The 14,743-nt window shown below is 48.5% G+C and overlaps 4 protein-coding genes across 4 annotated transcripts; 2 read left to right on the forward strand and 2 right to left on the reverse strand.

Moving 5' to 3' along the window:
- Nucleotides 1-428: 428 nt before the first annotated feature.
- AO090012000849 (transcription factor TFIIIB subunit BRF1) lies at nucleotides 429-2,633 on the forward strand (the record flags this gene model as incomplete). The annotated part of the gene is made up of 1 exon (XM_023236662.1): nucleotides 429-2,633. One exon carries the CDS (start codon nucleotides 429-431, stop codon nucleotides 2,631-2,633), a length of 2,205 nt encoding a protein of 734 aa, XP_023091566.1.
- A 1,266-nt stretch (nucleotides 2,634-3,899) lies between these two features.
- Nucleotides 3,900-5,957, forward strand: AO090012000851 (sugar transporter-like protein; the record flags this gene model as incomplete). Its single annotated transcript, XM_023236663.1, has 9 exons — nucleotides 3,900-3,984; nucleotides 4,048-4,247; nucleotides 4,310-4,608; nucleotides 4,681-4,958; nucleotides 5,075-5,152; nucleotides 5,215-5,331; nucleotides 5,403-5,541; nucleotides 5,618-5,747; nucleotides 5,805-5,957. 9 exons carry the CDS (start codon nucleotides 3,900-3,902, stop codon nucleotides 5,955-5,957), a joined length of 1,479 nt encoding a protein of 492 aa, XP_023091567.1.
- A 1,292-nt stretch (nucleotides 5,958-7,249) lies between these two features.
- AO090012000852 (uncharacterized protein) lies at nucleotides 7,250-8,353 on the reverse strand (the record flags this gene model as incomplete). The annotated part of the gene is made up of 1 exon (XM_001727752.1): nucleotides 7,250-8,353. The coding sequence occupies one exon, from the start codon at nucleotides 8,351-8,353 to the stop codon at nucleotides 7,250-7,252; it is 1,104 nt and encodes a 367-aa protein (XP_001727804.1).
- A 1,600-nt stretch (nucleotides 8,354-9,953) lies between these two features.
- Nucleotides 9,954-11,441, reverse strand: glfB (UDP-galactofuranose transporter; the record flags this gene model as incomplete). The annotated part of the gene is made up of 5 exons (XM_023236664.1): nucleotides 9,954-10,322; nucleotides 10,376-10,783; nucleotides 10,838-11,055; nucleotides 11,178-11,245; nucleotides 11,308-11,441. The coding sequence occupies 5 exons, from the start codon at nucleotides 11,439-11,441 to the stop codon at nucleotides 9,954-9,956; spliced, it is 1,197 nt and encodes a 398-aa protein (XP_023091568.1).
- Nucleotides 11,442-14,743: the final 3,302 nt, after the last annotated feature.

Here is a 14,743-nt window from a genome sequence, read left to right on the forward strand (position 1 = left end):
CTAGTCTACTTCGTTTAAAAGATCTGCCTTGTCGCCGAGTAAAGTTGGCATCCTTTTTTTTCTCTGTTGGACTCTAGTCCCTTTACTTTCAAACACACCTGATACCAACTTTTCGGCTTCTAGACGTCAAAATCCAATATATCCTTTTTCTCTTACATCCATTTCGTCTCATCAAGTGCTATCGATCCCGACCACTGTTATCAATCACCTCGATCCATCAATAGAAAGAATGTCTCCTTGATCCCATTCACTCTTCTCTCCTCTCCACTTCAGACCTCCTTACTTTATATATTTCTGCGTTTCAGGACCTCTTTGGAATTGGGTTACTGGTGAACATTAACTTACACTCGAACCCGCGTATCATGTCTTCTTCTAGACCGGGAATGCGCCCTCCATTCCCCTCAAAGGCTGGCCCCAGGGCACCGCCGATGGGTCGCCTGGCCAGTCTCAAATCCCCTAATCCGGCTGCAATAAGACGGCCACAACCCATTGGCCGGCCACAACCAGCCAAGCCGACTACTCACCCGAAGACTTCTACATGCCCTAACCCTGGTTGTCCCGCACCTCATATTGTCGAGGATGACGGGCAGAAGGTTTGTTCTGGGTGTGGTACGGTCATCAGCGAGGCAAATATTGTCTCCGAAGTGACTTTCGGTGAGACATCGTCTGGTGCTGCAATTGTTCAAGGTACATTTGTCGGAGAAGATCAGACTCATGTCCGCAGTTATGGACCCGGCTTTCAGCGTGGAGGTGGTGCGGAAAGCCGAGAGATTACTGAGCAAAATGGTAATCGATATATCAATCAGCTAGCCCGTGCTCTGAACATCCCGGAGAGTGCTTCGAAGGCTGCTGGTCAGGTTTTCAAGCTCGCAGTTGGTTTGAACTTCATTCAAGGTCGTCGAACAAAAACAGTGGCCGCGGTCTGTCTCTACATCGCCTGTCGCCGGCAAGACGGCAATACCGTAATGCTCATTGATTTTGCGGATGTTCTCATGATCAATGTGTTCAAGCTAGGCCGAACGTATAAAGCTTTGCTGGAAGAGCTACGTCTAGGTGGTAATGTATTTCTGATGAATCCGATCGACCCGGAGAGTTTGATTTATAGGTTCGCCAAACAGCTGGAATTTGGAGCTGCCACAATGCAGGTAGCCAGCGAAGCTGTGCGTATCGTGCAACGAATGAATCGCGACTGGATGACCACCGGTCGACGTCCTGCCGGTATTTGTGGTGCTGCCTTAATTCTTGCGGCACGAATGAACAACTTCCGGCGCACGGTCCGTGAGGTTGTATACGTCGTCAAAGTAACTGAAATCACCATCAGCCAACGTCTCAATGAATTTGGTGCAACGGAAAGTGGAGAATTGACAGTCGATCAATTCCGCTCGGTGCAGCTGGAGAATGCCCATGATCCGCCCTCTTTCACTAGGGCAAGAGAAGGAAGGAAACCGTCGCGGAGTTTCAAACGAAGACCTACGGAAACCGCAGCGGATATTGAGGGAGATCTTACTGATGCCGCTACAACGCCCTCGAACATCGCTCCCCAGCAGCAGAAGCGCGTTGATGCGGATGGCTTTGCTATTCCTAGCCTTCCTATCGATCCGGCCTTGATAGCAGCAGATGGCGAGAGACGAATGTCAACAACGTCCGTCGAGAGCGAAATTGCACCAGAAGTTGGCGAAAACCCGGGCAAACCGGCTAGGGGCCGCCCTAAAGGCTCCAAGGCACGACCTCTGCCAACTCCGACCCCCGATCAGATCGCCTCAGAGGAAGCCCTTGAAAATGAGATGACCGCCTATCTGACAAAGGGCTCCAATATGATCGAGAGCACCACGGTGCCAAGGAAAGCTGTGTCCGAGAGCGCTGAAATCGATGAGGCGGAGTTTGAATCAGACCCTGAGGTCTCTAACTGTTTACTGTCCCCAGCCGAGGTCGAGATCAAGGAGCGGATTTGGGTGCACGAAAACAAAGACTATCTGCGGACACAGCAGGCCAAGGCTTTGAAACGGGCGTTGGAAGAGGCTGACTCACAGCCCGGAATGCATAAACCACGCAAGCGTCGTCGCGGTAGGTTAGGTGATGTCACGTACCTGCAGGGCGACGGCGAAGACGGTGATGGAAGAAGCACACGGGCTTCTACTCCAGCAGAAGCAACCCGTCGAATGCTGGAACGAAGGGGATTCAGTAAGAAGATTAACTATCGTTTGTTGGAGTCACTGTTCGGCGAAGAGGGGGCAGATGAGGCCGCCAAGGCAGAAGGAGAGAGAATGAGCCGCAGTCAGAGTGTGGCATCGCGGCGTAGCGTCAGTGTTGAACCAGAGGGCATCTCGAGACGTGCTAGACTAGCGACCCCATCAACTCGCGCTAACGCCCCTGGCTCCCCAGCCCCAACGTCTGTTCCCGCGCGTAGTGTCACTGAACATACTCAGCAAACCGGTGTCACAACGGATAAAGCTGGTCAGGCGGACGCTAAGGAAAATGCCGCAGAGCCGGCCACCGATGACAAGAACGGCTATTCGGATGAGGAACCAGATGATGAGTACGACGATGATGAAGACCCCGATGGTGTGGAGGCTGCTTTTGCTGGACAGTACGATTACTATGACGAAGGAAGCGACTACTATGACAGTGATTAGTGTGACTAGTAGTTATAAAGTTTAATACCACGTATAGCGAATAGGATAGATACCTTTGGATGCGAGAAATGACAACCTAGTTCTTGGTTAACCTTGAATATCAAGATGATACCGTTCCTCCGTGCAGCCAGCGTCTTGATCATGAACGACTTCCCGTCATGAAGGACCTAGGGATTTCCAGAGGGCCATGGCATAACAACATGAAGGTCCACATCTTTAACCGTGACCATGCACGAAATCTCCCGACTCCTTCCCTTTCTGACTCGGAACTACCATTCCGGTTACCCATCACGTGTGATCGTCGTTTTCCCAAAAGTCACGTATGGTCACAGCTTCATTCCAAGTTCAAGCTTCTACCTCATCACAGTTGCCACTGTCGCCACTACTATCGTTTGTTGCTGTAGACTGATGTCCCCTCTCTTGTACTCCATACTCACTGTGCTTCAGATCCTGTTAAGGATCCAACATGCATCCTTTTACCGTACTAGTATGCCTGCTATATCATCGCCAATGCCATCTAGATAGAAGGCTAACTCTCCCCCACCCACTTCATAAATGCGCTTGGCCGCAGTACCATCAGGCAAGGGGCAGTTTATGACGCAACAGCCCTCCCAGAGGTGCGATTCTTATGCTCTCGGCCGAGGTCATAGCTCTAAGGTAGAGTTTACGAGGGTTATGCATTCTCCTTCGGAAAGGGACTTGCTCTGTGCAGCGGTGGTGCATCTCAAGCTAAGTCCGGAGGTAATATCCAGTGAAACCCACCATATCCTGCAAGCTGGATTTATTCACAGGCTTCGAGACTTTCCAGTCCAGACCCCGAATCTGCTGATCATGGGGAATGCGGAGGGGTACCTGCTCCGCAGCCCAGAATGCATGAATCATGATGAAGCAGAGAGGATTGTCAAATGCTGCCGATTTACCGGCTGACTCTATCTACTCTGTTTGCCCTATCCTGAAGTCAGGAGCGGAGTTTCTCCGGTTGGTATGGAACGCCCCTCCTGCACGCGTCTACAAAAGGTTAGTATGGACTTTTGATATTGAGAATCACGTATCTATAGTGGGCAAGGGTGCATCCTGCACTGAGGCTCCTTCGTCACCAATAGCATGCGCTTGGATCCACTTCAGACTACATGGAGCTCACTGTGTTTGCATGCTGATTGACAAACTGAAGCATACTAATTTCTCTATATAAAGTCCTTCGGACAGCTACCTTCCTTACTCTTCGAACACCCTGTCTCAAACTTGTCCCTGTATCCTCTTCGCAACATGATGAAGCTTAACATGTACGGCCGAGGGCTAGGCCTTCGGATGGCCATCATGCTCACCTGTCAAATATCATTTGTCTTATTTGGTGCGAGACCTCAAACTCATTGTGGTACTGCAGCAAGCTAACTTCTGCGTTGATCATTTGTAGGTTACAATCAGGGTGTATTTTCCGGAATCGTGGGGAATGAAGACTTTCTCAGCGTTGTACATCACCCTGGCTCAGCTACCATTGGGATCATAGTCGGGATCTACAATCTAGGTTGCTTTCTCGGGACAGGAGTGTGTTTCATGATTGGAGATAGGCTAGGGTTTCGAAGGACAATGTGGTTCTCGATGACTTGGATTGTGGTATGTCTTCATTTGCAACGTCCAAGCTGACAGAATGACCGCTCAGATAACATTCCATTCAGGCTGGGGCCATTGCACAAACCTGCGCGTTTTCCACAGCGCAATTGCTGGCGTCGCGATTCTTTACTGGAATCGGCACTGGGATTTTTACCAGTATTGTGCCAGTGTACCAATCGGAACTGTGTGACGCACGGAAACGAGGAATGTATGTATGTAGCCAACCTCTTGCCGTTGGGGTGGGCATTGTCGTTGCCTATTGGTTCGACTACGGGATGAGCTATGTTGAAGGACCCGTGAATTGGCGGCTACCAATCGCCTGCCAAATCATTTTTGCTCTCATTGTGACGGTTATGGTCCTCGGGTGAGTGTTCTTACCCCTAACTCGGTAGACTTTGTGTATATGTTGTTGAACGCGTATCTCACGTGTAAACAGGCTACCGGAGAGCCCTCGATGGCTATACCGGCGAGGTCGTGGAGGTGAAGGCTTGCAGGTGCTCTGTGACTTCCATGATCGCACTGCGAATGACCCAAAGATAATTGAAGAGTCGCAAGGGATAACCAAAGCTATTCAGCTGGATAACCTCCGCGGAGAATACAGGTGGTCCCAGATCTTCAAGAAAGATGAACTGCACACGGGCAGACGTGTACTACTGGCTTACGGGTTGCAGTTCATGAACCAAATGGGAGGAGTCAACATAATAGTCGTAAGTTGTGAAGCCGGATAATATCTGTTTTCCCCCAACAAAAACTGATTCTCAGCAAGACCTATGTCACTACAGGTAAGGATCATGCTCCCCATGCAACTTGAACTTTACTGAGGATGGCAGTGTTGGAGACCAATGTGGGCCTTGACAAGGAGTTGAGTTTACTGCTGGGAGGTGTGATTCAGGTTATGTTTGTCATAGGTAACCGAGCATTCCTCCTGAACACTGCTTATCTAGAAGGTCTGCTGATCCCGTTACACAAGGCTCGTTCTATCCCACATTCTACTCCGATAGACTGGGTCGAAAAAAGCCGATGATGTGGGGATCCTTCGGATTATTTCTTTGTATGATGATGATCTCCATTCTTTTGTCTTTCAAGGGTAAGTAAGCCCCCTTGTGATATGGCTGGGCAGAGGAGCAGAGAGCTTAGGGTCTGCTAATTCCCGAATAGGCACCTCCTTGGAGAAAGCAGCAGCTACCGCATCGGTGCCATTTTTCTTCTTATTTATGCTCATCTTTGGCGCGTCCATTAACTGCATACCATGGGTTTACGGGCCGGAGATTCTCCCCCTTCACGTCCGAGCGAAAGGGTAGGCATAATAGCTTCATTCCAACCGGGAGCCCCTGTGGAATTTGTGCAAAGCTAATTGAATACTCACAAAATAGCCAAGCTCTCGGAGTCTCGGCAAATTGGCTGTGGAATTTCTTCGTGGCCATGATCGGACCAACCTTGATCAACGATCTTGCATGGAAGGGCTACCTGATTTTTATGTGCTTCAACCTTGTCTTCGTACCGGTGAGCCAAAATCGTGCCTCAGCCATTTCTTCCATAATAACTAACAAGCATGCTTAGCTTCTATATTTCTTCTACCCTGAAACCGCCAACCTCAATCTCGAGGAGATCGATTCCCTCTTCATGCGCAAGAGCCCACAATCATTGGACTCGTCGGAAGAGTGGAAGGAACCTATTGTCGTCACCACGAGTGTTGAAACACTAAAGGAATAGGGCACATGGATTATATCCTGGGAAGCGTTTGCTACGATGAGTCGAAGATGGTGGGTTAATAGAATGGATCTGTAGTTGTATTCGTTGTCTTCTTATAGCGCGCAATATATCCTAAATAGTTATATAGTTTAGCAATGCACGCGGCTGGAATGTTGAGCAGGGTGTTCATCGACACAAATGGGGAAATATGACATTTACATCCGGATCTGCACTTAGTCTATCAAAATGTTGATCTCTCCTCTCAATACTATTCTTATTCATTAGATCCACGGCCATGCAAATGTTCTCGACCAACTAAAAAAAAACGTAATTTATTTTATGAGTATATTCAATGCCAGTATGGATGACAAACAAAGTATATGCCAACAAAGATGGAGAAATATAGTAGTAAACCTGATGTCATTTTGTTGTAACAAGTACTTTGCACAAATATATATTCATGTACTCACCAAGCTCAACTCCGCGATACAGAGCTTTACAAATAGATAGGAATCCTATTCAGTTCAAAGCTCCTTTACAAGTAAGTATACATAGACACCTTGAAGTCTTAGCTACCAAGATGAAATTATTCATTTATCTATAAGTAATGCGATTCATCCTATCATCTTGGTTATGTTTCCGGGTCATTGCAGTATTATTCACTTTAAGCGTTGTTATTCATCTAGGTTACGGTGGTTCCTTTGCCTCTCTTTGTTCTTAGGTTTTCCTCTTCTACTTTATTTATTTTTTTACTTGCATTATTAATTTCTGGGATCTTTGTCTTTCTTAGCTCCACATAGGATACTAGTATCGCATAGTACATCCATATTGTCTGGAGTGGAGTGCGTAGGGCAACTTAAGTTACTTTGGGTGGATGCCCGAATGAGTTGTCAATCGTGCCTGACAACACTACAAGTGGGGTTTTGATTTCTGCTAAAAGGACCGGCTTTTCTTTCATGTTTATTCTTTCTTTGAATATATTTATTTCTTTTTGATCTCTTATGAAATCTTTCACAACGACGGATCGAAATTATAAACACAATGTGAATATGAAAGAAGAAAGAAAATCGAAATGACAAACCATGAGCGAACACCGCAAGTGAATACCACCTTTTGCGCCCTTAAAAGTTGGAAGAACAGAAAATGATATCACCAAATTCCCGATACCGGATGATTACGTTTTGCCGAAGAACCCAAAAGACGATGAGAAAAGATCTGTGCCGAAAAAATTGTTAGATACGAAGCGAAAGATGTGAGCAAAACTCGTCGAAGCTTTTTTGTTCGCGTGCGCTGTCGAAGCCCGTGTCGTGATTTCACGCGTCGATGTCCATGCCCGTCCCCATTCCTACGCTGCCGTTCAGCCCAACGCTCACGCCATTGCTGACGGGCTGCGCCGAGAGGGTTTGTAAGAGAGGAAGGCCGGCGTCCGCGGGGTTTGCGCCGAGGATATTTTGTGTTTGAAGGGAAGCAGCATTGACTGATCGGTGCGCAGCATTCAGAATCTGAGTCCCCTCAAAGACAATGGGATTCGATCGGAGGTTTTGAATGCAGGTTTCCCAAGCGGATGCAACCAGTTGAGCCTGGGTGAGATCGTCGTTGAATAAGTAGAAGGCGTTGGAGTTTGCTGGTCCAAAGGGCGTGACAGGTCGTGCGGTCACGAGGTAAGCGTTCAGAGCTCGATTCTTCATAAGTATTTGAGAGTCTAGGAGATACGCAGAATATTGTTTGTCGATGTACTTTTTCCAGCCGCGCACTGCGGCTGCCATGTCGCCATCGCCGTCGAACGTGATACGTTGCCAGCTGATACCGAGAAGGCGAGTCGCGTCGTCAACTAGCGGCTCATTAGGCGAGCGGTTTGTGGCGTCGAGGAGGCGGCGGTTGTCATCTGTGCCGCTATCCTGTAATCGCTGCACCGAAGAGAGTGCAATATCATCGAGTCTGGGAGCGGAGGGGTCAAGGCGTTGGGACTTCCGGCCAGAGGTGTTTGCCTGGCTGGATTGGAACGCCTGAGAATGCGACGAGACAGACGGTGCAGCAGCAGCGCTCTCCAGCGTTTCCTCGTACCATGTACCTGTCTGGGTCTCTGCGGAGAGAGCCAACCCGGTACGAGGATTTAGAAGAACCATACCTTCTCCATAGATAGGCTCCTCCTTCTTTGCAGGGGCCGGCGCGGGGATGGAGGGTACACTGGGGGAATTCATAGCTTCTTCGAAAGCCGCTTCATCACGCGATCTTTTGCGCGACGGCTTGCCATTGACAGGCCCAGACACAGCTAGCTTTGCACCAAACGAGGTGCTTGAACCACTCGAGAAAATCGAGCCAGAGTGGCGTGGGAACTGAAGGAAGGCGTGTTCCTGGGGAGGGGACAGGACCATGGCAGGGCCGTCGGAAAAGCTGTTGAGCATCATCGGGCACATGGTGATGTGAAAGAGCTGATAGAATCGGAGGCAACTACAAGAATCCGATCTGTTTTATCAAGTGAGCTAGAACCAACAAGATAGAGCAACCTATGGATCACGAGATCCAAGCCGTGAGAAGAAGATCGACAGGGTTGGCGCAACGAATGCTGGGGTTGCGAAGAAGGACAGGAAGGTCGATATCCAACGAGAAGATATAAGATGATGGTGGTAGAACGAGGAAGGAAGGATGGGGATGTGACGATGAAAGAGAAGCGAGACAATGATGAGAGGAGGGAAGAAAGGAAGAAGAGAAGAGAAAGAAAGGAAAGGAAGGGAAGGGTGGAGAGACGATGCAGGGAAGGGGAAAACACGAGAGAGGATGAGGAGCCAACAGCGAACCACGGGATGGGAAGGAGAGAGAGAGAGAAAGAAAAACGCGTGAAAAAGAGGCTGACGGGAAGCAGATGATTTGCCTGGACGTTTCGGAGCTTCTTTTCTGGATGCGATGCGGAGAAGGATTTGCTCGCCTCGTTACCGTTCCATACACAACCGGTCGGCCATTTTACCTGCAATGTGCAGGTGCTGCATACCATACCTTACTGTACTGCTAGTCTTCTCCACCGACTCCAGATCGACCAGCAAGGATGCTGCCATTATTGGACGATTGGCCTATCGCTCCGGGCAACCACCCTGTGGGACCCTGACCTTCAACGATCCCCCGATTGGCTCATTTCTCAAGCCCCGTCCGCGCGTCCGGTCGTTCCAGGAACCCTGTCACCACCGTTCATGGCCCCCATTCGCCAGTTGGCCACGAGTGGGCCTGCAGTTTGACGAAAGTCCATGCCAATTGGGTCAACGGCTGCTCCACTTGGTCTGGGCAAGTCAATGACGATTTGGGAAAGCCTGGAAGCCTTGCATGTGTGGCCTGAGGAAGCAAGGCGCATGGTCGACGCTCAGGCACCCCCCCCCTCGGCACTCAAGCGAGTCCGGAGTTACTTACCCATATTCCGTTCGACGTAGTAGTACTTGCTCGATGACCAACCACAACTGCAAACACACTTAGAATATTTCAATCAAGTCTATTTTGTCAGAAATAATAGGAAAAAAAATCTATAGTCACAAGAAGGAATGCAGAACAATATAAAAAGCTAGATAAAGCAATATCCCGACACCAGAACCTCGTGCTAGTTTAACGTGACACAAATGTTCATCAAATCTCAAGCAATACAATGGAATCCTAAAAAGGATCGACACCGTAAACAACAAAAGCTAGGGACCTCCCGAGCGAGATCCACAAGTCATATCACAACCCTTCGAGATGACATCCAGTGTTCATCAGGTACAGGCTGCATTCCCTGCATGTGGCCGTACCTCCTGGCACTCCGGGTGTCCATCCCGCGGGGACTACTGCAGCTGACGGGTATTATCTTTTAAGCTGCGGGCCATAGGTTTATCGTGAGGTCCACTGTGTAAATAGTGGTATAAATAGGTAAAGAAAAGAAGGTTGGTAAGTCTGTGTCGTTCAGTTTCACATGGCACCTGAAACCGCTCCATGTTCAGGATGCAACCACGCCGTATCTGTCTGAGACAGAACACTTCACAAAGCTAGACGACGCCTTTACGCGTTTCCAGCAGTGGCGCCACCAAGCAAGCCCTTGACTCTGTCAACAGAGCCGCCAGCATAGCTAGGTGCCATGGATCCGGCCAACAGGAAGAAGATGAGGACAATAGCACCGATGATGATGGACTTGCGCTTGGCGGGGTGGTTGGCACCGTATTCGGCCCAGGCACGGTTGGCCTGGCTGGTGTACTCCTTGATCTTATCGCCACCGAGCTTGTAGTAGACGAGACCAACAAGGGCAATGGAATAACCGAAGAACTGGGTAAGGGTGACAGGAGTCTGCCAGATCATCATCGACGCAACGACCAGGAGGATATCCTTCAGAACACCACAGAGGGTCATGACGAGGGAGGAGGTCTTTCCGATCTGTAGCCAACAGTTAGTTTAGATCGAAATGCTATCGACTGAATGATTCTTACCAGGAAGACAACCGAAACGTTTAGCAGGAAAGCAACAACCGCGTTCAGCAACAGAGTCCAGACGCCCACGCGGTAAACATGGTCCATGGTAACATAAGGGACCTCCATGAACAGGGCAGTGACACCGTTCATCACAGCGCAAACGGGAGCGAAGTAGTACAGGGAGACCAGAGGGTCCATTTTGTACTCGGCGGAGCTAAGCAGGCGCTGCACCATGACCAGACGAGTGGCCTCGAAGATGATACCACCGATTTGGAAGAGGAATCCAGTGAGAACGAACTTGATCTCACCGAAAGATGCAATAATGACACCAATGACAATCAGGGAAACGTTCATGAGCACCTTGTAGTTTACAGGAGCCATGCCCATTCCCCAAGTGGCGAACAACACAGCGACCGGAGTAGTAGCCTAGATCTCGTCGTGAGCGAGCGAACAACGGTTTTGTAATCGAGATGAACGCACCTTGAGCATCTGAATGAATGCAACACTTAGATACAAGTAGGTCACGTTACCACAAATCAAACTCAAACTGAAGAAAAGACCGATAGGGACGATAGCGCGGAGGTAAACCCGGCCAGTCATCTTAACAGTTTTCCGGCCATCGAGCAAGGTGGTGGTGCGGGCGAGGACTTGGGTCATGAAGGTCGCGAATGCCAAATGCCACGTGGTAAGGATAATAGCTGCCACAATATTAGGATACCGTCGCTGTATAGGGATTGAGTAAACTTACGGAAGCCTATATAACAAAGAGGTTAGAACTATCCTGATCCTCTGTAGACACAAATCTCAGGAGTGTACTTACGGAACTGAGCATAATCGAGGATGTGCTTGTTGAACAGAATGACACTGGAACTCAAAGTAATCCACACGCTGCGAGCAGATTAGTAAATCCATCTTGTACGAGACTTTCGTTTCTTAAACCGCGCACTCACGTCACATAAACCGCGGGGTGGAAGGCAGGCTTGGGAGGCTCTGCCCTCTCAGCGGCCGGGTTAACAGTAGGCAGAGTAGGCTCCGGACGAGAGACCTCGCCGGAGGTCCTGGCCTTTTCTCCTTCGGAGCTCATTTTCAGGATACGACTTTGGTCTGATAGAAAGCGTTGGAACTCGAAGGGTCGCGGCCGTAGAAGGCTGCTTTGGCTAAATTGCGCGGAGGCCACGGATGAAGATGAAACGACAGGAAAACTGGAAAGAAAGGAATAAGTCTAGCCCAAGAAGAAGTGAAGAATAGCGTGAGTGAATGAACGAGTGGGACAAGAGTTGGTCTGAACTGAAAAATAAGAAAAGAGATGCAACGAGACAAACTTGGCGCTCACGAAGGAGAGATGGGAAGCATGAGAGAAGAAGGGGGAAGGGAGGAGAAAGAGAAAAGGGTGGGAGCGAAATACGTAGTAAGTATACGTTTTTCTTTTTTCCTTACCCTGCGGATGGACTGTGATTTGCTTTTTTGTCGGTAAGCTTGCGAGAACGCGGCACGGGTTGATTTATTTGGCGGGATTATTTTATTTTATTTTATTTTTAAGGGGGGGCAGGACGAGGCAAAGAACAGGGAAGAGAGGGTCGGGGATCCGCATCGATGAGAAGAAAAGAGAGATCGTGGCCCGGGATGAGATATGTCGTTCGCTGAGAGGGAAGCGCAAGCTTGCACTTAGACTCCCGTCTTAAGACCCAGTCCAAGGTCAACGCTTACTCGACATAGTATGTCCCTTAAGAGGCATGCACCAGTAACTGCATGCAGCACACGCCTTCCGTTCCCTCCCAGCCATATATATGTACGACTTACGGAGTACTACACTACATAGTACATACTACTTACATACATATCTCATTTCTGTCGTATATTATACAAAATGTAAGATGGTGGACAACACCAGCCATTTCATAGTAGTATAGATATTAATAGTAATGACTAACAAAAAAAAAGAAAAAGGAATGGAAGAAAAAAAGAATGTAACCAGAAAGCATGACTATCGATACCGGTACCACCTGGTAACTGACATGGGCTATTATCCTTTTTAGTTTTATTTTCTTTTATTTAATTAATATCCCTTATCTTCCTTTTCTGTTTTAAAATTACTTGCGAAGAACTTTACTCCATAGGATTAATTTACTCGACGACCAGACGGCAGTTGAAACGCTACCATTTGATTCTGACGGGTGGTTTCGAGTTCTAGCCGACAAACAGTGGAGGACGTGGTGGAGACTGGAGGCGAAAAAGTGCGGTGGACATGAACAGATCAATAGTGACTACGCGTACAGAGTACTATACTGTATTAGTACCATTGTTACATGCAGAATTATTTTGGTCTCTCTGGTGGACTTCCAGTTTTGTATAGACATTACGGGTAAAGTATCATACCCGCTGGAGTCTGGCGATTCTCCACGTACCTCATACCTACCCTGTGCTTTTGGTGCAGTAACAGTTCCCTAGTATCAGGGTCCAACACAGTTGTACGTACACCCATCCCTAGCCAAGTCCCGCTCTTTGTCGCATATGTTTGAAATGATAACCCTGATTATACTTTGCACTGCTCCAACCTCCTGGTGGGTAGAATCAACCATAGGACCAGCACTCCATTGGTGATGGTGTGGGGCGAGGCCAATGTCCATCACTCTCGTGGCGAAAGTTGGCGAATGGTGTCAATCTCCAGGTGTCCACTTTCTCTCTCTCTCTTGCCCCTTTTCTGGTTGTTCGGATTTGTTCTTGGGAAATTCGAACCCCATCCAAGGTACCTCCATATAATGCTATTTTCCACGGTTTTTTTTTTCCCTTTTTCTCCCCTCAGGCCTCAAACTAAAATCCCACACATTCTGTTCCTGTCAAATTTGCCTAATAAAATGTACCGTTTTGAGTTACAGCATCAAATTGTCAAACGTCAGCTTCCGAAACACTTCCACTGATAAAGACTCGAATAGGTGGACAAATCAACAGCGGAAGAATTCATGCTGCGAGCCTGCGACATGGAGTGTTGATCAAAATTAACACTGACTGGGCTGCATTACGCAAGCAGTCTGGGGCCAAGCATTCAGTTACCCGCGTTCAGCGGCCACTTGTCCATAGCGCTACGGCGGAGGTCCCTTATGAGTGGGGAATGCGGCGATCTGATGGCTGAGGATTTGACGCCATCACCTTGGTTCAATGGCGTTCAGATAAAATTTAAAATGGATTATCTGTCCACCTTCCTTAATAGGATGATCAGGGCCTCGCAACGACCCACGAGGGTCCTGATTTGTCCTACTGGATGGAGTACCGTAGCATCCTCCTCTCTGCCACTGCTTGCCATTCTTACTGTTCGATGTAGTCAGGTACACAGTGGGTGTCTACAATGGAGACTCTTTCAGATTCTCTCTCCATGGCACCATCCCCGGGACAAATGATTGTGAAGACCCCGTTCCCATGGAAGCAACTTTCCGGGCAAACCAGAACAGCCACAAATCAAGCTTGGGGCTTAGAAGGATCAAAGAAAGCTTTTCTCCATGGACCCTTCCGTGGTGGCTAAACGCTCCGTTGACCCTGATCAAAGTTCAAACATCGTTGCAGGGTTTCTGGAAAGAGATCATCTTCAGCTTTCCTTTCTGAGAAGGACAATCAGTGGAACCGTCGTGCGTCCGGCTCATGTGCTCAGCCCAAAATCGGTCCTGACAAGTTTGATGGATCGAATAAGGGACGATCGTCTTATTAGTTTTATTATGAGGGCTCGAATACGGACGTCCATCGCACCACAGAAGAGTTCGTAGGAGAACTCCAATATCGGAAGATAGCAGGAGTACGTAACGACGTATATGTGCAGATGCCATTGGCCGTGAACAGTATAGGCAAAGTTCGACTGTGTAATTTGTCGTTGGATCTCTTGAACTTCCCGCTCCTGTAAAATTGAATCGCCGTGAACCATCCTGTCAGATATCACCCAACTGTCATTGCTATAGAGATGATTGAGTGGATATAACCTTTTCCTTCCAGATCTTAGGGTTTATCTCACCTTTGATAGAGAGTTTAATTCTAAGTGTGACTACTATGTTATGTATATGCACATTGCAATGGCAAGAACTACCCCGGAAAATTATACTTGCCACTGTTATAATTAACATAAAACAAACTCTCTTCTGCCCCTCCTCCTGCTAACCACAGCACAGGCAAACCAGATGGGAAGACATGTGCCAGTTTGAACATGATGACTGGTGTGCTTTGCCTAGAGGAGTAGTTGCCGTCCCGTTTTAGGATAAGAGCAACCCTCGACATTCCAGTCTCTCCAGCCCCTGGTGCCTGCCGAGAGAACCTACCACCAATGCTTACATTGATGGATGTGAAGGATGTTAAGATGGGGATGATAAGGATTGAGATTGGGGCCAATCATGGGCAGCATCCCGC

This window comes from Aspergillus oryzae, chromosome 4, assembly GCF_000184455.2.
Source record: "Aspergillus oryzae RIB40 DNA, chromosome 4".
NCBI classification, from domain to species: domain Eukaryota; kingdom Fungi; phylum Ascomycota; class Eurotiomycetes; order Eurotiales; family Aspergillaceae; genus Aspergillus; species Aspergillus oryzae.